Genomic DNA, 23,523 nt, shown 5'->3' with positions numbered 1-23,523 from the left:
GCAATTCTCTTTTTCTGAACAGACGATCAGAGCACGTCTTTACTTCGAAAATATATTTTCAAAGTCCAGTCTCTGACTAGATGTGGGACAAAGGCTTCCTATTAAAGTTGCTGGAGAGGTTATTTCTTCCTGTGATTTCTCCAAGACAACGAATCCACCGAGGCTGGCTGCTTGACACTTCATCATCGGCAGAAAGTAGGAAACAATGATCCCGGAGGGAACTTCAGAGCCTCCAGGAAGTACTTTTTAAACTTCTCAAAGGGTGGAATAAACTTTAAGAACATGCCATACTGGGTCAGACCAAGGGTCCATCAAGCCCAGCATCCTGTTTCCAACAGAGGCCAAACCAGGCCATAAGAACCTGGCAAGTACCCAAAAACTAAGTCTATTCCATCCTACTTTTGCTAGTAATAGCAGTGGCTATTTTCTAAGTTAACTTAATTAATAGCAGGTAATGGACTTCTCCTCCAAGAACTTATCCAATCCTTTTTTAAACACAGCTATACTAACTGCACTAACCACATCCTCTGGCAACAAATTCCAGAGTTTAATTGTGCTTTGAGTGAAGAAGAACTTTCCCCGATTAGTTTTAAATGTGCCCCATGCTAACTTCATGGAGTGCCCCCTAGTCCTTCTATTATCCGAAAGAGTAAATAACCGATTCACATCTACCCGTTCTAGACCTCTCATGATCTTAAACACCTCTATCATATCCCCCCTCAGTCGTCTCTTCTCCAAGCTGAACAGCCCTAACCTCTTCAGCCTTTCCTCATAGGGGAGCTGTTCTATCCCCTTTATCATTTTGGTAGCCCTTCTCTGTACCTTCTCCATCGCAATTATATCTTTTTTGAGATGCGGCGACCAGAATTGTACACAGTATTCAAGGTGCGGTCTCACCATGGAGCGATACAGAGGCATTATGACATTTTCCGTTTTACTCACCATTCCCTTTCTAATAATTCCCAACATTCTGTTTGCTTTTTTGATTGCCACAGCCCACTGAGCCGACGATGTCAATGTGTTATCCACTATGACGCCTAGATCTCTTTCTTGGGTTGTAGCACCTAATATGGAACCTAACATTGTGTAACTATAGCATGGGTTATTTTTCCCTATATGCATCACCTTGCACTTATCCATTAAATTTCATCTGCCATTTTGATGCCCAATTTTCCAGTCTTACAAGGTCTTCCTGCAATTTATCACAATCTGCTTGTGATTTAATTACACTGAACAGTTTTGTATCATCTGCAAATTTGATTACCTCACTCGTCGTATTTCTTTCCAGATCATTTATAAATATATTGAAAAGTAAGGGTCCCAATACAGATCCCTGAGGCACTCTTTTAAAATCAGTGAATCAGAATATATTTTCCTTGTGGAATTTTTCACTATCTCCACCTCACTGTGAAGAATCACAGGATGTTTTTAAGGTGGAGAATTGACTCTTCAAAGATATTTTGCCTCAGGAACTTATATTTTCCTAACATGGGCTGGGCTCCATCAAAAAAAGAATGCAGCTGGACAATACAACAAGCTAAAATACCTTCTAGCCTTGAAATGGCCTGGTCAATTTCCCTCGGCGACATGATTTTCAAGGTCAAGGTTACTGGCTTGGGTCCCACGAATGCCAAGTTTCGGCTTGAGAAGCCATCAGACATTTCACTGACAGGATTCCTCTGCGTAGTGATCTGCCATCTTCTCCAGCAATCCTAATGGCCTCCAGTGCCTTAGACCTGGACTCTGGCTCCAGGCTTGTGCCGCCCCTCCCCCTCCAGAAGCCCCACCACCATCAACTACATAGTACAGCAGAGAGAACAGAGGAATCTGCGGTCAGCTAGAATCTGGGCAGCCGTGGAGGTGTCCAATCACCAGGGCTCAGAGACGTCTCTGAGATTTGGGGAATTCTTATGGCTCCCATCGCTTATTCTAGTTTTATCAGCCTGCTTCAATGATTCAACATAGGTCTCCTGGAAGGCACTAGAAGCTCTACCATGTAGATCTGAACCTTCTCCTTTCCCATTCCCATTTCAGCAAGGAGAAAAACAAATGTCAGAGAAGAACCCTGGGTTCCAGAGCCAGATGGCAGCCATCTTGGTTCCTCTCGCCACACAATGTTCTACTGCACATCATCATCATAGTTTGTAAGAAATCACCTTATAACTTTCTGAAACCTGTTTTAAATGTATACACTATTTAATAATTTGCTCTAGCTGAGAAAAAGAAAGGAAATGTTGATGGAAAAATAAAATATTTGTTATACATAAGTCTGTGCAGCTCTTAAAGGTAATAAGCCTGAGTCATATACGTTGTTCCAATAGTCTTACTAGGTAACAGCGCACTGCGGCTACCATACTATGTGATAAGTGGTGCACTCTTCACCCTGACCTCGGGGGGAAAGTAATGCCCAATGTCAGATTCATGCTCTCTTTATCTTATTAAACATGATCCTAAGGATGGTGTGGGGGTGTGTGGAGTGGGGTGGGGAGTAAGCCCCCCCAATTTATGTAAGCTTCTGTGGGTCATTCGCTGCTGTCAGCCAATGATCAGTGCTATTTCCATTTGGCCATCCTTATGGAGGCCTTCTGCGTAGAACCACCCCACCGACGAGAGATGATTCATCGTTCCACCATTCCACCCATACTCCCCCTTCCCTACCTTTGCCCTCCACACCCCTCATCGTTTTGCAGTACATCAGAAGGGACTGGCAACCCTTACTAACAGGTACTGAGAGTGCTCTCTCTTCTAGCGTAGAATTGCTTTCACTTTTAAGGCTACAGGATGATGCAAATGCAGAGCTGAACACTGACCAGGGAGGGAAGAAGGGAAAGGGACGTCAGGCCTCACGCAGGGGGAGAGGATAAGAGCTTGGCGGCAGCACGCTTACCACTTAAGCACTCCAGGATGAGGTAGAGTTTGCCACCAGTCTGGAAGGCGTAGATCAAGTCGACAATGAAGGGGTGTTTCACGGATTCCAGGATGTTCCGCTCTGCCTTGGTGTGTGCCGTGTCTTTGGCATTGCAGACAATCTTTGCCTAACGGAAGAAGGCAGAGAAAAAAGGGATAAGGACTGCGATAGAAAGTTTCCTCATAGCAGTGCCCTGCCGGTGCTTCCTCCTGCCAGTGCCATTCAGGCCATTCGCTGTGTCGCAGGCTTCCTCACAGAAATGCACTGGCCGCGTGGGGCCAGCTGGGACTCCTGCGGCAGGAGCGGCGCTCCGGCAGTAGCGCCTGGGAATCGTGCTGTGTGCAAATGCACGGGAGGTGCCAGCCAACCCGCCATGGACCTGCCACGGTGCCGGCATTGGGCGTTTCCTTACCACAAAGCTCCGTTAAGGTCTGCCGAGTTTCTAGCGACCTGCACTTTTATCACGTTACCTTTTTCAACACTTTCATTGCAAATATTTTCCCAGCATTGGTTCCTTGGACTTTTCGCACTTGAAAAACCTAAAGGGGAAAAAAAAAAAAAATAAGGTAACCCATAATTGCCCAGCCTGCTCCTGGGAAGAAAGCAAAGATCTGAAGGGGCAGTGGTTATAACTGCACCTTGCCGTAGCCCCCCTTGCCAAGGACGCGCAGCATCTCAAAGCACTGAGGGCCAATCTTCTCTGAGCCGCAGTTAACGTTGTCCTCCGAAATCTCAAACTCCTCGCACGGACCCAGCGCTCTGTAAGGAGAGAGACAACACCGGTGCTTGCACCCCTCGTCACAGAGCAGAGAGACTGAAGCAGGCGCATTAACGGTGGCCGAGATGCTATAAAGGGTTCAGAAAAACCATTACTTACTGCATGCAGTCCCCCTTCGAATCCAAGTGCACTGCCTACGTTTAAAAGAAAATTAACCACGTAAATGCAATTCATCTATCGGAAGTACATTTAAAAAAAAATAAATCAGAAGATACTTCATATATAAATTGGTAACCGACATCGTACGCTTTGAAAATATTCTTAAAAAGTGTGTCAGCAATATGAATCTTCATGCTTATGTTTCCCAGAATTGCTAGAAAACAACTTTTAAATATATTTGTGATGACTTAACTGAAAAAAGGCTATAAAGTGCTCTTCGCAGGTTTTTCTCTTCTTGTGTATGAAATGTGAGCTACGCTGGCTGACACAACATGTACGAGGATAGCAGGGCCCGGCTGGGTGTGTGGCGGGCAGGGGTTTGATTCCCGGGCAGGTGGTGGTTGGAGATGCCGCAGTGGCAACGTTAGCAGCCACCCCCCCAGTGGATGAAGTCTTGGCCATCGCTCAACGGAAAAGGAAAGTTGGCAGAAATGGATCCGCTAAGTTCCCCAAAGGGATCTGTGGTTTGCGGCCCCTGGCCAAGGACCGTTGCTACCAAGCCTGTGCTGAATTGGGGGAGGGGAGGGGAAGAGGAGTAGATAAAATACGATAACCACCGCGTGTAGCAGCTCATGGTGCTGTAGCCCAACAGAAACTGGTCCTGATTGAACTGGAAACCAAAGGAGCAGGCATGAAACTGCTAGGCCAAAATAAGGCCTGAGGAAAGTGGTCTCAGGATATTAGAGGTGCTGTAGGAAGAAGAAGGAAAAAAAGCTTGGTAGCCTCAGGCATCAATATTAGTACCAAAAAGAAAAAATGCTCTCAAAAATTAGAAATGTAATAGGAAAAGAGAAACCTTCTTTTGGGAATGAAGTGAAACATGCTAAGATTAATGTCTCTAGCTGCTGCTGCGGCTTTACAAACACTCACTCTGTCTAGGGTTCAAAATATGCTCAACGTCATCAGGTAGGCTGTGCTAGTCCAGGTTTTACCCAGTGAATCTGCAGCACAGTTCCCAAGAGCCATGACCACGTCTAATTTTTAGAAGACAGCCAAAATATCCTGATTGCCCGGTTTCACAGACCAACTGCCTGCAAATGTACTCAGCAACCTGTAAACCAGACCCATCTGTGACTCTTGGTCACCAAACTTACCTACCGCAATCTATGCAGTTTTGTAGCTCCAATTTCTATTAAGCAAGGCAGAACTGTAAGCCCACAGTTGGAAGAGGATAAAACAGGGACTGGCCATGCGGTTAGGACTGTCAAGGTATTCAGGGAATCCCCAAGACTGCGGCACTTTCCCCCAGCTCACCCCAGCCCCTGAACCTGGAGCACAGCAGCAGCAGCAAACTCTCCCATGCTGTCAAATCCAACTGCTCAGAGAGGTCTATTATCAGCTCGTGCAGACAGGCACCAGTGCAGGTCCCTCACACTATACCTTTGAAAGGATTTAGACAGGCTGGAGACAGGCCAGAAAACGGCCACCAAACTGGTGCAGGGTCTACACCAAAAGCCATATGAGATGAAACTTAAGGGCCAAAATATTTATAGAGAGGAAATGCAGGGCGGGGAATATGATAAGACACATTCAAATACCTTAAAAGGTACAAATAATGCACAAGAAGTACTGTTTTCTAGGGGGGATGCTCTAGCCGAGAACGAGAGGTCATGGCATGAGGATCCAAGGAGGTAGACTCAAGAGCAATATCAGGAAATATTTCTTCACTGAAGAAAACATGTAATGGCCTCCCAATGGAGGTGGTGGAGCCCAAAAATATAACAAGAATTCAATAATAAAGTCTAGGATAGACACAGAGGATAGGCTCCGTATTTATGAAGAAATAACTGCAGATGAAGACCAAAAGATTCATCTAGTGTGCAATTTTCCATGCATTTGCTCAAAGTAGATCAAATTCCCACGTGGAGTCCTGTTGTGTCCCCTAAGGGTAGCAGCTGCCACTCTTCGCCTTCCAGGAAGCACAATTCAGCCACACCAATGCTGCCTTGGCCTGCAATTCTGCAATGCCCAGGGAGGAGAAAGTCAGAACGGAGGTAGATAGCACTGGGAAGTTCAGATGGACCTTAAGGTGCTAATCTGCCATCATATTCTATGTTTTTGACTCATATCATGTGGTTCGTAGAGATCGCCCCATCAGCCAACCAAGACTGTGGGAGGCCTATTGAGCTGGCAGAGCCCATCCTGGCAGCCAAAGACTATGGAAGCAGGAGGCCTAATGCTGGCAAAGTCCATATCTCCAGTCGCTAAAGGCTGTAACAGCAGGATAATTTCCTTGCCAGCCATGGAAGACTGGAGGAGGCCCTCAGAACTCCATGAAGAGCAGCAGCGCGGGGTCAGTACAAGCACTGCCACTGCCTGCTCCCCTTTCTCTACCACAGTGCTTCCCAACCTTTTTTCATGTCATGGTACACTTTCAATCCTTGTGACGCACCAAGCCAAGTTTTGCCCGATTCTCATGCTCGCCTCCCACCTTTCCACCAGCAGCAGGAAATGAACACTTCAATCTGACATCTGAACTTGCAAAACCAATGGGTCCTGCGAGATGACCCAGCCCCACACGTTTGAACATCAGATTGAAGCTGGCAAAGGAGTCGCATGCAGGTAAGAAGCCTTGCTCTCTTCCTGCCAGTGGGAAGGAGGGTAACATTACCAATCTGGGATACTTGTTCCCTACAGGGTTAGTAGGGAGTGAGCAGTTTATTTTGGTGGTTAAGGAAAAATTTCAGGGCCTGTCCCCATTGAAAATTGAACTAATATACTCTCAAAACATACCTAAAAGCACATTCTTTAAGCTTTGTTATCACAAAATATTTTTGAGCCCAATATAAAAAGGCTCCAAGTGGGTGGGTATGGCCAGGATATAGGAGAATTATATACCAGAATAAGTCAAAATTAGCCACCAAACTCCAGCTAATCCCATTATGTAAATTCTAACTGGAAGCCATTTCCATCTGAACTGGGTTACAGGATATTTATAGTGATGAGTTCTTAATATTAGAGATGTGAATCGGAACTGAAATCCGAACCGATTCTGGTTCCGATTCACATCTCTACTTAATATTCTCTGTTAAGCAATGTTTCCAAGCTTTGGTATCTCTAGCTTGCTTTTCTGGCTCGTCCTGTCTCAGTCACTGGTCTTCTCTTTTGATATTCCTTCTCTTTCCATTCCTTTAATACTTTTTCCTTCAGTCTTTCTGCTCTTTCCTTGATGTTCTCCTTTCCTCATTCCTCCTCCTCTCTCCATTCCTCATTCCTTTTCTCCATTATCTTCCATCTCCCAGCCCCAGTCCTCTTTTTCTCTTTCCAACTCTGTCCATACAATACCTGGTCCCCTCTCCCTCTCCCCTATCCAGTGTTATTCCTCTTCTCTCTGGCCTCCATCACCAGATCTCTCCCCTTAGCCCGGATCCCCCTTCTGCTCCTTAATCCCGCATCATTTCTCCATATCCATCTTCCCAGTAACCGTTCCTCTTCCCTCTCCATCATCCTGCTCCTTAATTGGGGTCCTTCCTCCTTTCTTCTTCTCCTAAGTCCCTGGTTCTCGCTCTGTGTTCTCCTGCACCCTCCTGGTTTTAACACCCTTCTCTCCCCCTCCCTCCTCCCATCCCCTCCCCTGATATGCTCCAGCTGGTCCTCCCAATTCTTTCACTGCCCCTGGAAAGCAAGAGCAGCAATGCATGGAAAGCAGTGGCAGCATCCTGTGCCTCCTCCTCAAGCATTCACCCCCTCCTCACCAAATTCACCACCTTTTCGCACTCCCTGTCCCAAGCATTCATCCACTTCTCTCCTCACCCGCTTTCATCATTCACTTCCCTTCCCACAAATCATTCTTGCCTGACTGGAGCTCCAGGTGGCTCTCTACTCTGCTGTCAGCTGAGTCTCAGATCCCTGCAGCACAGACATCTAAGGTCTGGGGCTGTGACTCTCCAAGCACAGAGCACAACAAAAGCACCGTACTCCAGCTAGCAGATGGACAGGTGGGGAGGGGCTGAAACAGGGCACAGAGGCTCTTCTCTGCCATCCAGGGCTGGCTCCCTGCTCCTTCCCCTCTCTTCCAGTGGCCCTCAGTGCTGGCTGGTTGCCGTGGGGAGAGGACAGAGGGACTGGAGCAGCAAGCAGATGTGAGGCAATGAGCCTGAGCCCAGGGAGGAGGAATTTGCTGGGACTGCCAGCACAGTAGCACAGAAAGAACTTTCCCAAGGCTCACTGGTAGAGAAGCCCTGCTCTACAAGTCAATTCAGGTACTTCCTGGTTGGACAGCATTGTGCCTTGTAAGGGGACAGGGCACTCACCGCAGGGACAACTGTGTTGCTGCTCTCTTACGTTTCATGAAAACTTGTGAGGCGGTAAAGGAAGGATGTAAGAGCCAGGGAGAGATGACAGTAACTGAAAGGGAATGATAACTGCCAAGGGTGCCAGAGAGGAGGTGACAGAGGGCCAGAGAACATAACAGGGAATGAGATAAAAGTAGGCGTAGAGAGAGAGCCACGGAGGGAGGTGAAGGAAGCCAGAAACCATTAGATTGGTGGGGCTGACACTCAGTAAGGTAAGAGGAAGGACTAAGAAGACAGCATTATAGGGGGGCTCTAAGGGCAATGTGCTGATGGACATTTACTTAATCCCGTACTGAGACTCTTACCGCCCGCCACTTTCGGCTCTATCTGGAGGCAATCGATAGCAAATTCAGTTTTGGAGAGCTCTCCTTACTTTTTCCAGCTAATGTCTATCCAAAGAGAGAACTGGTGCCTGGGATCAGAGGCTGGCCAGTAGCAGCAGCCTTTCTAAATATTCGGCATCACAACGTGGTTAATGCACCGGAGAACAATCCTGTTCACAGCTACTGCTGACGTCACATCTACACTGACAGGCAGGTTAACGACGTCAGAGAGACGCCAGCCAATGACAGCGGCTGTGGTGCCCCCACCCCTCGAGCACTACCCGTACTCACTCCGCTCCCCTCCACATCCTCCTCCTCGCTGCCCTCCTCCGTCTCCAGGTCGATGTCGAAGACCCCAGCCATGCCGCTGCCCCGGTTCGTACGCCAAGTCTCCCCCCGCCCCCTGCACCCCTTTCCGGAAAAATGGCCACGGCCCCTACTGAAAGCCTCTCAGCATCGGTCTCTGCTCTCTCTCATTCTTAATTTGTGTCTTATGCCATAAGCACTCAAAAAGGGTTCCCACCACCCACTACCCAAGCGGCCGCGAGAGCTCCTACGATTCCACTTCCGCCTGCTCTCTGCGCGAGGGAAACCAGGAGGACCTTTCTGCCGCGGCTCCAGCAGAAACAGGAAACAGCAGTAGGGGATTCTGGGAGGTGTAGTTTTGTGTCATCGGCGTGGCGGGCACTTACCTGTTTACGTTGCTGCTCTAAGGCTAGAAAATGTTCAAGTACTACACAAAGAGGTGACAATAACTATTTTAAAATGTATGAACGCGTAATTATGTAGATTTTAGACATTGATTTGATACATCGAAAAATGAATATTTTATTCCTCAGACTAAGTTGCTGGGGGCTGAAACCTTGATGCAGAGAGACATGAAGAAATGAGTCTTTTATTGCAGGAACAGTGTGTTCACTGTTTGTGGAGATTAATTTCCGGGGGAGACTTATTTGCTAAAATATTAGTACAGCCTTCACCGTCAGTTTCTTTAGCATAAGTAGGTCTTGCCTTTGGGAGCACTGAGAGGAGAGGATCACCTTGCTGGTGGCTGAAAAGTGCTGCTTGGGGAAATTTTACAACTTAAAAGTTTTGGGGAGAAGTAAACTATTAGGGCATATTCTTTAGTGTGTATGTGTGTCTGTATTAAATAGCTAGTCAGAAGGCGGGCAAAATAACTAGGAGTGTTGTGTGTTTGTATTAAATAGCTAGTCAGAGGGCAGGCAAAAATCAGGAGTTTGTGTGTTTGTCTTTCCCTCTCACCCCCTCCCACCAGCTCATCCATAATTTATAGGCAGGTAACACCACACCAAAAAGAAAACCAAATTCCCCATGCCTTATCAAGAGTTTTAATCATTCCCTTGTAGGTCACTACCAGATAAATAGTGCAAAGACTAATACATTTAAAGGACCCTAATTGTATGCATTCCTTCTCGCATAGCAACCTAAACTTAACTAGGAACTGAACAAGGAGCAAGTAGGGGCGGGGACTCCCACTGTTTTGCATCGTGTCACATGTATGTTTTTCTACCTGCTGGTGAGAGGTTGTATGTTGTGGGAAATATGCACTTGCCAGCAAGCCATTTCATCAGGGTTTAAACACTAACTTCCCTTCTCCCTGACATTTGCCTGAATAAAAGCATCACTTGTGCTTAAGCCTCTCTGCCTAGGAAAGGATACCTGACTTCATGTATTTCTCTGGCTTGTGCTTAGCCCTGAATTCCTGGGGGAGGGGCTGGGTGTTCCCTAGTCAGAGGCAGGACAAAGTCAGGAGGTATAGATTTCAGCAGCCAATGAAATGATCCGTGCACACCCCCTGAGCCAAAGCCAATAGTGTAGGGACTCGTCTGTTGCTATGGGAAAGTAGCCAATCCTGTAAGGATACATCATCTGCCTTTGTATGAATGTACAATAAAAGGAAGAGCCTCGTGAGGGCTCACCCCTTCCCTTCCCTTCCTGCCTGCGATGAAAGCTGTCTCAAGTGTGTTCCTTGCCTCCATACTCTACATATGTGTGCATCGGGTGCAAAGAGCTCCTGATTCTCAGAACGAGTCCAATCTCTGGAGGCTAGAGTGGCAGACCTGGAAGAACTGAGGTAGACAGAGAGGTATACAGATGAGACCTTCAGGGACATAGTAGCCAAGTCCCAACTCCAGGGTGGCAGACCTGGTGCTGCCTTGGAGGAGGAAGGTCTCCTGATAGCAGAGTATCAACCTGGTGCAGCAGGAAATGAACCAGTAGCAAAGATCTGCTCTCTAGGTAGTGCATTGTCCTCTTGCACCGAGGATGTGTCTCCCAGGGCTACTGCCCAGGAGGGAAGGGTTAGTTCGGCCGTCATAGTTGGTGATTTGATTATTAGGAAAGTAGACAGCTGGGTGGCTGGTGGGCGTGAGGATCGCCTGGTAACATGCCTGTCTGGTGCGAAGGTGGCGGACCTCACACGTCTCCTAGATAGGATTTTAGACAGTGCTGGGAAGGAGCTGGCTGTCGTAAACATGGGCACCAATGACATAGGAAAATGTGGGAGGGAGGTTCTGGAAGCCAAATTTAGGTTCCACGCGCAGGTCCACAGAGGCAGGCAGAGCTCCAGAGTCTCAATGTGTGGATGAGATGATGGTGCAAGGAAGAGGGATTCAGCTTTGTATGGAACTGGGGAACCTTTTAGGGAAGGGGAATGGGCTCCATCTTAACCAGGGTGGAACCAGGCTTCTGGCACTAACCTTTAAAATGGAGATAGAGCAGCATTTAAAGTAAATCAAAGGGGAAAGTGTTTATTATTTGTGATAGTTGCGGGTGGATCCTTGGGCCGGGGGCAGATGACCACGCCCTCGGGGGAAGATCCCGAGAGGGACCACCGGTCAGGCTCAGAGTTGGGAGACAGACACACACAAGTTCTTTTATTTAACAGTTTTTGAGAACCACCAGAGGTGGCAGTAGTGAGCTGGAAGTGCCCGGCTGGGCTGTAGTCCCTCAGGCACTGGAACAGCGATCCTAGGAAGGCTGAGCTGTAGAGAAACTGAGATAGTGAGTAGGCAGAGTATGCAGAGTTCAGGAACAGAACCTTGATGGTAACACTCACACTGTAGTCTCTTAGAATAGCCCAGGAGCTGGAATGAAGTAGGCCCTCAAGGAGCGAGTACCTGGTTCCAGGGAAAGCTCTGAGAGAGAGATGGTAACTCACTGGTGTTGTAGGCAGCGGTGACTTCCTGGCAGAAGTTATATTCAGTAGCAGGTCCAGGAACGTGGGCCCTCGAGGAGCGAGTACCTGTTTCAGACTGCGACCTGAAAAGTAAAAGAGAAAGCAAGGCCCCCGAGGAGCGGGTACCCCTGGTAAAGTCCGAGGAGGCAGAGTAGCAAGGTATGCGGAGAGCGAATCCCATCCGCAGCGATACCTGGAGGCAGCTAGGTAGGAAACCCTTTGCTAACTTGATTAGCTAGCAAAACAAGAGACCTTAAATATCTGGCGATGATGACGTCATCTCAGGGGGATGGTCAATCAGTATTGAATGGTTTACCGTGTCGAAGGCTGCTGATAGGTCTAGTAGGCCTAGAAGGTAGCTGTGGCCGTTGTCAAATCCTTTGAGCACGGTGTCGTTTAAAGATAGGAGTAGTGATTCAGTGTTTAGTTGTTTCCTGAAGCCACATTGCACGGGGAGTAGGATGTTGTTCCTTTCCAGGTGGTCACTGAGTTGGGAGTGGACGATTTTTTCAATAATTTTGGCAATGAATGGTAGGTTTGATATGGGTCGGTAGTTTAGTGGGTTTTCTGGATCAAGGTTGGTCTTTTTCAGTATGGGTTTGATAATTGCTGATTTTAGGCAGTCGGGGTCATTTCCTTCTGTAAGGGATAGGTTCACAATGTCGGTTAACGTTTTTGTTATTGATGGTTCGATGGCTTTGATCGTCTGTATGGGTATGCTGTCGATAGGGTGCTTGGCTGGGTTCATTCTTTTGATGATATTTTGGATTTCCAGTGATGATGCTGAATCAAAGTTGGGCCAGCTTGGTGTTTGTTTGATTTGTATTTTCGGGTCTTGCGTGTTGTTGTTGAGGTTGTTGTTGTTTATGAGGTTTTTAATTTTTTCGTTAAAGAAATCTGCAAAGTCGTTGCTTGAGAGTTTGGAAGTTGGTGATGTCTGGTCATTGGAGGGTTTGGTTAGGCCATGTACGATATGAAAGACCATTCTTGGGTTATGTTGGAATTTGGTTTTTTTTTTTGAGTAGAAGTCTTTTTTTGCGTTGTGGATAAGTTTTTTGTAGTATGCTAAGTGTGATCGATAGGCGTTCAGTAGTGTAGTTGTTTTGTTTTGTTTTTTCATAGTTTGCGTTTGGCTGATCTGATGTTGTCATTGTACCATTGGTTTTGTTGTTTTGGGTTTTTTATTGTTTTCTTTATTGTGGGGTTTATCTCGTCTGCTATTGTTTTAGTGATGTTGAGCCAGGAAATATGAGGTTCTAGTCTGTGTCCCATGGCTGTGACTGCCGAGGAAGAGGAAATGGCTCAAGGCACTTCCCAGTTTTTCTTCTCCTAACAGCTCTGATCGTCCTATGGAGAGTGTGAGTTTTAAAATGGGTTGGTGGGAGCAGGGATATTGAAAGGAGAACAAGAGAGGGGGTGTGAGCCTGGGGAGCAGAAAAGCAAGGAGTTGGACCTGATGCAGTGTCATTGCTATGAGGGGAGAGGTCCAGGGGTTGCAAGTGCCTCTTCCCACAAAATAATGGCTTGCAGGATTGAGAGCAGCTGAAGGCCTGAGGATGGGAGAGAACTCAGTGATTGTATGAGGATGATGGAACGGGGACAGAGATTGAGTGGATACTCAGAGATTAGAGGGACAGTGGGTACTAAGTGATTGGGTGGGTGGTATGTATAAGTGTTAGATGAACTGCAGAGTATGAGGCAGGGTATAGAACGGTGGCATCTGATGATTATTGTGCTTCCCTGTACAATGGTCTTTCGGTTAAGCTGATACATGCATTACAATTGCTACAAAATGCCTCTGCCCGAGTTGTTTCAGGGTTGTCAAGAAGAGAGCATATAATGCCAGTTCTGAAAGACCTGCATTGGCTTCCAGTGAAATGGAGAAGTAGGTTTAGGTTAATTACCATTGTTTTCAAACTTATGAAAGTCACTTCTTGTGTTTTGAAAAACCACCCCTGGTCGTGCTTTGCGATCACAGGATGCCCGGTTATTAGCTACCAACTTGGTCAAAAAACTTAGCTTGGTTCACACCAGGTGGCAGGCATTCTCCTCAGTTGCTGTACTAGAGTGAAATAAACTCCCGGTTATCCTTAAACAGCATCAGGATTTTAAACTTTCCAGGAAAGCCTTAAAGGCGATACTGTTTCTTGAAGCATTTGGATGAGCCAGCATCTCACGTTTTAATATATTTAATATATCTGTAAGCTGTAACCTGATTTATTTATATGTCGTATTGTTTATAATATTTTATGAATGTTTTGATGTAATCGGCACTGAACAGATGTCTGGAGGCTGCAGAATATAAGATTCTAAATAAATAAATAAATAAATAAGGATCAGGAGGGGCTGGTGAGGGGGAGACGCAAAGTGAAACTGGGGGAGCTAGGAAAGAGGGGAAAGAAATAAGAGACAGAAGAAAGGGCTGGAGACCAGGGAGAGGATGAGTGACCTGGGGCTGGTGAAGAGACGAAAGGCAGAGGAAGATAGATAAAGGCTGCGGAGGGAGGGAGAGTCTGGAAATGGGAAACTGGGGAGGAAGTCAAAGATGGAAATGGGAAACTGGGGAGAGGTAAGAGAAATAAAAAAAAAAAAAAGGGCTGGATGCCAGGAGTGAGGGAGTGACAGTAAAGAAACTGGGGCTGATGAGAAAAGGGAAGAAGAAGATAGATAAGGGGGGGGAGGACAGAGGGGGAATGGAAAGCTGAGAAAGCAGTGAGCTGGAAAGCTGGTAGGTAGGCAAGACGTGAAAAAGAGGAAGTTTGAGGGCTGGTGAGTGAGAGACAGGAAGAAGGAAAGGTGGACTCTTGCTGTGAATGTGAAAAGAAGAGGTGAGAAATTCTCCTAAATCACATCTAGGATCTGTGTAGTGTTCTTGTGTAGTGCAACGTTTCTTGTTTTTCCAATCGGACGTGTATTGATGTGCTGTATTTGTGGTGGTTGTTGCTCTTTAGCCCTTGGCAGTGGTGCTCTACTGGCTTGGCAGATTTATTAGATCGCTTCTGAGCGTCTTTTTTGCAGGCTTTCTTGTTATTTCACAGAAGTGTCTGGCAGTGGCGAGATTCTGAGTTGCTGTTACCGGGTGATGCCAGACTTTGAATAGATTTTTTGTACGGTGAGTTGAAAGGGGAAATGTCCTAATTCTGCTGTGTATAGACTCCAGAATAGGTCAGAACAGTTTGATGTTGACAGTGAGATGCATGAGAATTTGTCCACTGTTCACAGTGTAGATTTTTTACTGATGAAATAAGTGAAGTTTAAATCTTTTGTGAAAACATAAAATGTAATAACTTTAAATAGCAGTTTGTGGGGGAAAAAAGGGTAAATTCTGTTAAGAATCTTTGGTTTTTAATTTTGATACAGACCGGAGCTATCCAGAGGGTGGTGCTGAATGGCAGAGAATTGCCTCTGTTGAGCTGTGAATAGATAAATACCTGCAGATATACCAGAACAATTAGTAGCTGCAGCACCTAACACTGCCCAAGAAATGCAATTTAATAAACCCAGAGATTTATTGGTCATTCTTCAGTGGTTCTCAGAGGGAGAGGGAAGGGGGGAGAAAATGACATTGTTTGCAGTTTTGTGAATCGGGGAGAGTGAGAGGCCTTTTGTGTTCTATTCACCACCTTCCTGGCTCTGTGCATCAGTTCCCCTTTCTCACTTTTCCTCTCATTCTTTCCTGTTTGCATCCTCATCTGTGTGCATGGCACGATGTGGCTCACTTTCATTCCCGTGGTTTTTTATCACTTTCGTTCTCTGCGTAGGAGGCACATCTTTTTCTCCTCACTCTTTTATTCTCGGGCATGAAACAGGATCACTCCCTTTCCACCTTATGCTAGTGTGTTTTCCCACATCTCCTTTCCTCTCTTCTCTCTCTCTCTTTCCATCTCTTTCTCATCTGCCTCTCTTTCGTATCATTTTCCTGTTTCTCATCTTTATCTCTTTTTTAACTCATCCAGTCATCCGGTTCACGTTTCTCTCTCGCCGTTTTCTTTTCCTCTCATCTCAGTCTCTTCTGCAGTTATCTTTGTTTTGCGCCTTTTCTGTCTTCTCATCTCTTTGTACTCTCATTCTCACTCTCTTTCACCATCTGTCTAACATGATAGGATAAGCTGGCTCCGTCTGAGAGTAACTGAACTCCTGACCAAGGGGAATGGCTAGAAAAGGGCAGGGTGGAAAAGCCGAGTGACAGTGCGTACCAAGAACAGCTGTCGTGTCTCATCCTTCCCTCTAAGCAGTGCTGCCCTCAGCAGTTCCTCTGACATATGGATTACTAAAAGCTTCCTATCCAGGGTCAAGCTGTACAGGAGCTTTCAGTGTGTGTGTGGGAAATAAACTTAGGACCTGTTATTATTGGATTTCCTATTCTCCCCCCCAATCCTTTCTGTTTGAATGTTCTTTCTCCCCTGTTCTGTCTCATTCTCTGTGTGTCACTGTCTGTGTCTTTCATTTTTCCTCATCCCATCTCTGCTTCTTTATCAAGGCTGTTGCTTCTGTTAGGTGAGCTAGGATGTTGCTTAGAGCGCCACAATTTGGGGGGGAGCAACAAAATCCTGCCAGTACAAAGTCTGGAGCTGCTGTCAGAAGCAGGAAAAGGTCCCGAGGCAAGGCCCTTGGCGGAGCTCCCACCTGTGGCCAAAGATCAGGAAGAGGCCTGGGACTCTAGGCGGAGTCCATCCCAGCAGAAGCTGAGGAATGCAGGAAGAGGCTGGAGGGTCCACATTAGGAGAGGAGAAAGGGAGAGAAATAAATGCCGGGTAACTGTGGAGGGATGGAAAGAGAAAGAGAGGGTACTAGGCAGGTGGAGAGGTAGAGGAAAAGAGAGTACTGAGTTAGTGGGAGATAGTGTGTTGTGGGGGTAGAGAGAGAGAGTGTGCTGAGGGGTGACAGGGCAGAGAAAACGAGAAGGAGCTGAGCAGTTGATAGGGTTGAAAGGAAAGGGGTACTGAGTGGACGAGGGTGCAATGGAGAGAGAGAGAGGGGATGCTGGCACTGTGGAAAGAAGGCAAAGATATTGGGGTGATACTGGTATGTTAGGCATGGAGTGGGGGGAGAGAAAGGAGAATGCTGTAGGGGTGGAGATAGGGAGGTGATAATGGGCAGCATGAGCAGGGGGCAAAAAAGCGTGGGATTCTGGGCAGAGGGGGAGGGAAGTGATTGAGTGGGGCGTTGTGCTAGAGCCAATGCCGCCAAAGAAGACGGTGCGGTCCTGGAGCTGTCGCTGCCGACAGGAGAGTGCATTGTTCTGGAGTTTGCACCAATAAGTAAGTTGGGAGTGGGGACAGAGGATCAGAGGGCCACCCAGGGCACCCAGTACCCTTGCACCACTCCTGCTCTTCGTGTCTCTCTTCCTTTTTTTTTGGGCCTGGTGTTTCTTACCGCGCCTTTTTTGGGCTTCCAGCTTGGTTGGAGCTGTAGCTGGGATCCGGTGCCGCGCGCCTTCCTTTGCGGCTCGCCAGGACTTTTCCCCGTTTTATATCAGCTCAGTAAAGTGGCAGTCTTCATCTGCAGGCTCTAATTTGGGGATGCTTCTGGAATCCTAAATCCAGCCACTACCTGTCACCATTGTATAATTACTGGGACCCCCCTCCCCCCCAGGGAGCAGCATCCCCTGCCCTGGCTGACACACGGAACCGAAGCCTTGACCCAAGAATCGAACCCAGTTCCTTCGTCTTCTTCCTCCTACTACTGAGCCTCTCCTTCTTTTACTTTACTTTGTTTATGCCTTTGTGCCTCTCCCCCCCTCCACAGTCGTCTCCTCTGCTTCCTGTCCTTACACCTCATTCATCTCTCTGGCATGGAAAACTCCGATACTATTTCACATCGTTCTCAGCTACAGCTGATCAGTGTCCAAAATAACAATGCATGCAAAAGGCCATATTCCAGCCAGGCAGATCTGCCCTGCCCTGCCCACATCTTACTTACCAAGAGATGATCAGATAGTCTTAGAAATGCCAGTGCTCCTTAGTCACTCCATGGATATCTGAAACGGCAAATGTTTTTAAGGTTTGCCATTTACGTCAGTGGAGAAACCCTGAACATGCCATGACGCACTGCAGGTTGCCAAAAGGTCTAGAGAGGGTCAGCAACTGCAACCGATCTGTCTGTCCAGAATGGCAAAGTGGGACTCATGAAAGCCCTGGATTTATTCAGACTAAAGGAACGCCTGAACCTGGGCACCGGGATGAATAGATAGAATGGTCGGGAGAGGATGAATCAGGAAAGAGGAGAAGAAATTGAGGAGCAGGAAGGAGCTAAAACAGGAAGTGGTCAGTCAGGACAGGTGATGAGGTGACAGGGACAATAGGAAGCAAGAAGGAGCCAATCCTTTGTAAAGTGCAAGTGATTTGCCTGCCCACCACTCCCAAAATGAGGGAGGAAAAACAGAAGGAGAATAATGGGAAATATTTAGGCTTGTGGAAGCTAAGGAAAGGGTAATAGCTAAGGATGTCCTGGCCCCATTAAGTAGGGGATGGTGGCATTCAGCTTTTGAGAATGAAATGATTCAACTGGATAGACACCTATTAGTTGGGAGGGGCTGGCCAAAAGATTTTAAGAAAATATTGTAATGACAAGTGATAGGGGTTAAATCCATTGGCCTAAGCCAAGTGGAAGTCCATCTGACCCTTTTCCTGTGTGGTTATTAAAAGGATATGGAGAGGGAGGGAATAATTGCTCTATTACAGTTAATTATTAATGCCTCACTTCACATTTTTCTTAGTGCTTTGGAAGAAGCTGTGATTCATCCAATAATAAAGAAACCTAATCTTGTCCCTCTCAAATAAATTAAAAGCCTATATCGGCCTGCCCTCTGTGGGCAAGCTTATTGAGAAGGCAGTGCCATGCAACTTGTTGGCTTGGGAAGGGAAAGGGATTTCTTAGATCCCTGTCAAATGGGTTTCTGATCTGCTCACAGCATGGAAAACTCTGGCAATATTAATGGATGCTCTTAGGACAGGGCTTTCCAAACGTTTAGCCAATGTGACCCCATTTTAGCACTTGAAAATTCACGTTGTCATGTGAGAGACCAGTGCCCAGACTTCACCCAAAGAAATGTTTTGTGGAGGCCTGGGTAATGGGGAAAACATACATTTGACTGGGGCAGGAGCAAGAGGGATATTCATATGGGCTAACACAGCCAGCTCTTTCCCACGTGTGACCCACATATTCAGTCCTACCTCTTCCATGCTCCCTCTTTGTTCATAGAAAAGATTCCAAATTACTGGAACACAATGCTGTATTAGGAATCACCATCCAGGAAAAGGACTTTGAGGAGTCATTGTGGTCATTGCTTTGAAATCCAAAGCTAAGTATGTGGTGATAGTGATCACCAATGATGACATAGATGTCTTGAGTGAGGCCATGGAAGATCTGCAGGGAGCTGGTCAACTGCTGCTTCAGATGCTGCTAGAAGAATGTGAAACTCTGGCTGCTCTATGCCCATTGCAGTCTATGGGGGAGTTTGAATACGTGGCACCAAAATGGCATGAATAGCCTAAGGCACTGTAAAGGGGCAAAAGGATACCAGCAGTGGCAGTTCTCCAAGGTACCATCAAATCTTCAAAAGAGGGCACGTGGCATAAATATGCAAATGCATCACAAAGGGGGCAAAGTGACACCAAGAATGTCATGAAAACCGTAAGGCACAATGAAGGGGTGTTATGGTTTAGCAGTGTTTGGGTGGATTCTTGGGTACTGTGGCAGATGACCACGCCCACGGGGAGGAGCCCCGTGGGGAGCCACAGTATTGGGCCAGACTCAGGACGCACAAACACAGAATTAGCTCTTTTATTGTACAACTTGATGTGTACCACCAGAGGTGGCAATAGTGAGGTGATCCAGACGTAGCAGTCCCGGGACCCTCGGCAGAGGGAACCCGTCTCACCACGTTGGTATAGGGGATTCCGGTGTAGGTTTCCCAGCAAGGCAATGCTGTAGATGAGACAGCCTGAGAGTTAGATTACTCACTAGATGGTAGCTGTAAGTTGGCGATTCCACCAGGCTGAAGTAGATGGTACAGTCATCGAGGCAGGGAGAGCAGGCCCTCGAAGAGCGAGTACCTGATCCCAGTAAGGCACCTGAAATAAAGCAGAGGGCCCCCGAGGAGCGGGTACCCAGATTAGACAATACCCCGAAGGGCAGAGAGAGAGCTTCCAGCGGCAGCACGGAAGTGGCAGAGTAGCTTAGAATGGCTGAGACCAATCCTTGCTAACTCAATGAGCTAGCAAACAAGGTCAGGCTAAATACCCGGATGGCATGACGTCACTTGAGGGGGACGCCCCCAAGGTTCGCGCCATAGCTGGAATAAAGACGTGGGTAGCGCACACACGCGTGCACCCTAGGAGGCCCTTGGGAGAAACATGGCGAGAGGCAACGCCATAGCAGTTCCGGGGATGCTGGAGAGTGCGGCTTGCAGACGCAGCGGTAGCCACCTTCCCAAGATTAGCGGGGAGAAATGAGAAAAAGGTGAGGCACAAGGGTCGAAGCCATCTAAAACTGACGGACGCAACAAGGGGCAACAAAGGAGCAAAGGTACAGAAACAAACCCCAGGCACTAAAGGAGGGACAAAGCACAGAGTGGCATGAATACTTCAAAGCATCATGAAAGGTGCAAAGCAGCCACCCACAGTGGCAAGAATAGCTCAAGGTGCAGAATCTGGGTTATGGCAGTAAGGCAGAGTGGCAAAAATACCCCCAGTGTGCAGCATAAGGGGTATAGCAGTAAGAAAGAATGATAGCAAGATTCCCAAAGTGTAGCATAAGAAATATAGCAGCAAAGAAGAGTGTCGGCAAGATCCCAAGTGTAGTGCAGGGGCATGGCAACGAGGCAGTGTGGCAGCAACCCCCCCCCCCCCCCCCGAGTATAGTATACGTGATCTAGCAGCATGGCAGCAAGATTCTCAAGATGTAGTGTCAGGAGCAGGGCAGCAAGTCAGACTGGAAGCCCGACACTCTCAAGGTTTAGTATCAAGAGCAAGGCAGAGTGGCATCTAGACCCCCAAGGTGTAGAATTTGATGCAAGACAGCAAGGCTGAATGCTGCAAGGGGCAGAATAAAGTGATATAGCAGCAAGGCAGAGTGGCAGCAAGACCCCCGAGGTGTAGAATTTGATGCAAGACAGCAAGGCTGATTGCTGCAAGAGGCAGAATAAAGTGATATAGCAGCAAGGCAGTGGCAGCAAGACCCCTGAGGTGTAGAGTTTGATGTAAGACAGCAAGGCTGAATGCTGCAAGGGGCAGAATAAAGTGATATAGCAGCAAGGCAGAGTGCAGCAAGACCCCTGAGGTGTAGAGTCTGATGTAAGACAGCAAGGCTGAATGCTGCAAGGGGCAGAATAAAGTGATATAGCAGCAAGGCTGAGTGCAGCAAGACCCCTGAGGTGTAGAATTTGATGCAAGACAGCAAGGCTGAATGCTGCAAGAGGCAGAATAAAGTGATATAGCAGCAAGGCAGTGGCAGCAAGACCCCTGAGGTGTAGAATTTGATGTAAGACAGCAAGGCTGAATGCTGCAAGGGGCAGAATAAAGTGATATAGCAGCAAGGCAGAGTGCAGCAAGACCCCTGAGGTGTAGAGTCTGATGTAAGACAGCAAGGCTGAATGCTGCAAGGGGCAGAATAAAGTGATATAGCTGCAAGGCAGAGTGGCAGCAAGGCCCCCGAGGTGTAGAATTTGATGCAAGACAGCAAGGCTGAATGCTGCAAGGGGCAGAATAAAGTGATATAGCAGCAAGGCAGAGTGGCAGCAAGACCCCCGAGGTGTAGATTCTGATGTAAGACAGCAAGGCTGAATGCTGCAAGGGGCAGAATAAAGTGATATAGCAGCAAGGCAGAGTGCAGCAAGACCCCCGAAGTGTAGAGTTTGATGTAAGACAGCAAGGCTGAATGCTGCAAGGGGCAGAATAAAGTGATATAGCAGCAAGGCAGAGTGCAGCAAGACCCCAGAAGTGTAGAGTTTGATGTAAGACAGCAAGGCTGAATGCTGCAAGGGGCAGAATAAAGTGATATAGCAGCAAGGCAGAGTGCAGCAAGACCCCCGAGGTGTAGAATTTGATGCAAGACAGCAAGGCTGAATGCTGCAAGAGGCAGAATAAAGTGATATAGCAGCAAGGAAGTGGCAGCAAGACCCCCGAGGTGTAGAGTTTGATGTAAGACAGCAAGGCTGAATGCTGCAAGGGGCAGAATGAAGTGATATAGCAGCAAGACAGAGTGCAGCAAGACCCCTGAAGTGTAGAGTTTGATGTAAGACAGCAAGGCTGAATGCTGCAAGGGGCAGAATAAAGTGATATAGCAGCAAGGCAGAGTGGCAGCAAGACCCCCGAGGTGTAGAATTCGATGCAAGACAGCAAGGCTGAATGCTGCAAGGGGCAGAATAAAGTGATATAGCAGCAAGGCAGTGGCAGCAAGACCCCCGAGGTGTAGAGTTTGATGTAAGACAGCAAGGCTGAATGCTGCAAGAGGCAGAATGAAGTGATATAGCAGCAAGACAGAGTGCAGCAAGACCCCTGAAGTGTAGAATTTGATGCAAGACAGCAAGGCTGAATGCTGCAAGAGGCAGAATAAAGTGATATAGCAGCAAGGCAGTGGCAGCAAGACCCCCGAGGTGTAGAGTTTGATGTAAGACAGCAAGGCTGAATGCTGCAAGGGGCAGAATAAAGTGATATAGCAGCAAGGCAGAGTGCAGCAAGACCCCTGAAGTGTAGAGTTTGATGTAAGACAGCAAGGCTGAATGCTGCAAGGGGCAGAATAAAGTGATATAGCAGCAAGGCAGAGTGGCAGCAAGGCCCCCGAGGTGTAGAATTTGATGCAAGACAGCAAGGCTGAATGCTGCAAGGGGCAGAATAAAGTGATATAGCAGCAAGGTAGAGTGCAGCAAGACCCCCGAGGTGTAGAGTCTGATGTAAGACAGCAAGGCTGAATGCTGCAAGGGGCAGAATAAAGTGATATAGCAGCAAGGTAGAGTGGCAGCAAGACCCCCGAGGTGTAGAATTTGATGCAAGACAGCAAGGCTGAATGCTGCAAGAGGCAGAATAAAGTGATATAGCAGCAAGGCAGTGGCAGCAAGACCCCTGAGGTGTAGAGTTTGATGTAAGACAGCAAGGCTGAATGCTGCAAGGGGCAGAATAAAGTGATATAGCAGCAAGGCAGAGTGGCAGCAAGACCCCCGAGGTGTAGAATTTGATGCAAGACAGCAAGGCTGAATGCTGCAAGAGGCAGAATAAAGTGATATAGCAGCAAGGCAGTGGCAGCAAGACCCCTGAGGTGTAGAGTTTGATGTAAGACAGCAAGGCTGAATGCTGCAAGGGGCAGAATAAAGTGATATAGCAGCAAGGCAGAGTGCAGCAAGACCCCTGAGGTGTAGAGTCTGATGCAAGACAGCAAGGCTGAATGCTGCAAGAGGCAGAATAAAGTGATATAGCAGCAAGGCAGTGGCAACAAGACCCCTGAGGTGTAGAGTTTGATGTAAGACAGCAAGGCTGAATGCTGCAAGGGGCAGAATAAAGTGATAGAGCAGCAAGGCAGAGTGCAGCAAGACCCCCGAGGTGTAGAATTTGATGCAAGGCTGAATGCTGCAAGAGGCAGAATAAAGTGATATAGCAGCAAGGCAGTGGCAGCAAGACCCCCGAGGTGTAGAGTTTGATGTAAGACAGCAAGGCTGAATGCTGCAAGGGGCAGAATGAAGTGATATAGCAGCAAGACAGAGTGCAGCAAGACCCCTGAAGTATAGAGTTTGATGTAAGACAGCAAGGCTGAATGCTGCAAGGGGCAGAATAAAGTGATATAGCAGCAAGGCAGAGTGCAGCAAGACCCCCGAAGTGTAGAGTTTGATGTAAGACAGCAAGGCTGAATGCTGCAAGGGGCAGAAT

General features: G+C 47.5%; 1 protein-coding gene and 1 long non-coding RNA gene across 6 annotated transcripts in view; one reads left to right on the top strand and one right to left on the bottom strand.

Moving 5' to 3' along the window:
• The window catches only part of RPS6KB2 (ribosomal protein S6 kinase B2), a 34,225-nt gene extending 25,130 nt beyond the window's left edge, over positions 1-9,095 (bottom strand). The window contains exons 1-5 of one of the 5 annotated variants that reach the window (XM_029575995.1): positions 9,021-9,095; positions 3,786-3,820; positions 3,547-3,667; positions 3,379-3,447; positions 2,888-3,035 (exon numbers count right to left, since the gene is read on the bottom strand). In XM_029575995.1, coding sequence (XP_029431855.1) covers positions 2,888-3,035; positions 3,379-3,447; positions 3,547-3,667; positions 3,786-3,790 — 343 coding nt within the window. In that variant the 5' untranslated portion in view covers positions 3,791-3,820; positions 9,021-9,095. Of the gene's footprint in view, positions 1-2,887; positions 3,036-3,378; positions 3,448-3,546; positions 3,668-3,785; positions 3,821-8,445; positions 8,465-8,513; positions 8,684-8,754 lie in introns of those variants that run through there. The other 4 variants (XM_029575996.1, XM_029575992.1, XM_029575994.1 and 1 more) reach the window with 4 other exon arrangements.
• Positions 9,096-9,113: 18 nt separating this feature from the next.
• Positions 9,114-23,523, top strand: part of LOC115075533 — a 120,731-nt gene continuing 106,321 nt past the window's right edge. The window contains exon 1 of the long non-coding RNA XR_003852550.1: positions 9,114-9,208. This is a non-coding gene — a long non-coding RNA (uncharacterized LOC115075533). The remainder of the gene's footprint in view (positions 9,209-23,523) is intronic.

The sequence above is a fragment of the Rhinatrema bivittatum genome, chromosome 13 (genome assembly GCF_901001135.1).
Source record: "Rhinatrema bivittatum chromosome 13, aRhiBiv1.1, whole genome shotgun sequence".
Classification (NCBI taxonomy): domain Eukaryota; kingdom Metazoa; phylum Chordata; class Amphibia; order Gymnophiona; family Rhinatrematidae; genus Rhinatrema; species Rhinatrema bivittatum.
The sequence above is the reverse complement of the archived record's forward strand: the minus strand, read 5'-3'. Positions and strand labels throughout refer to the sequence as shown.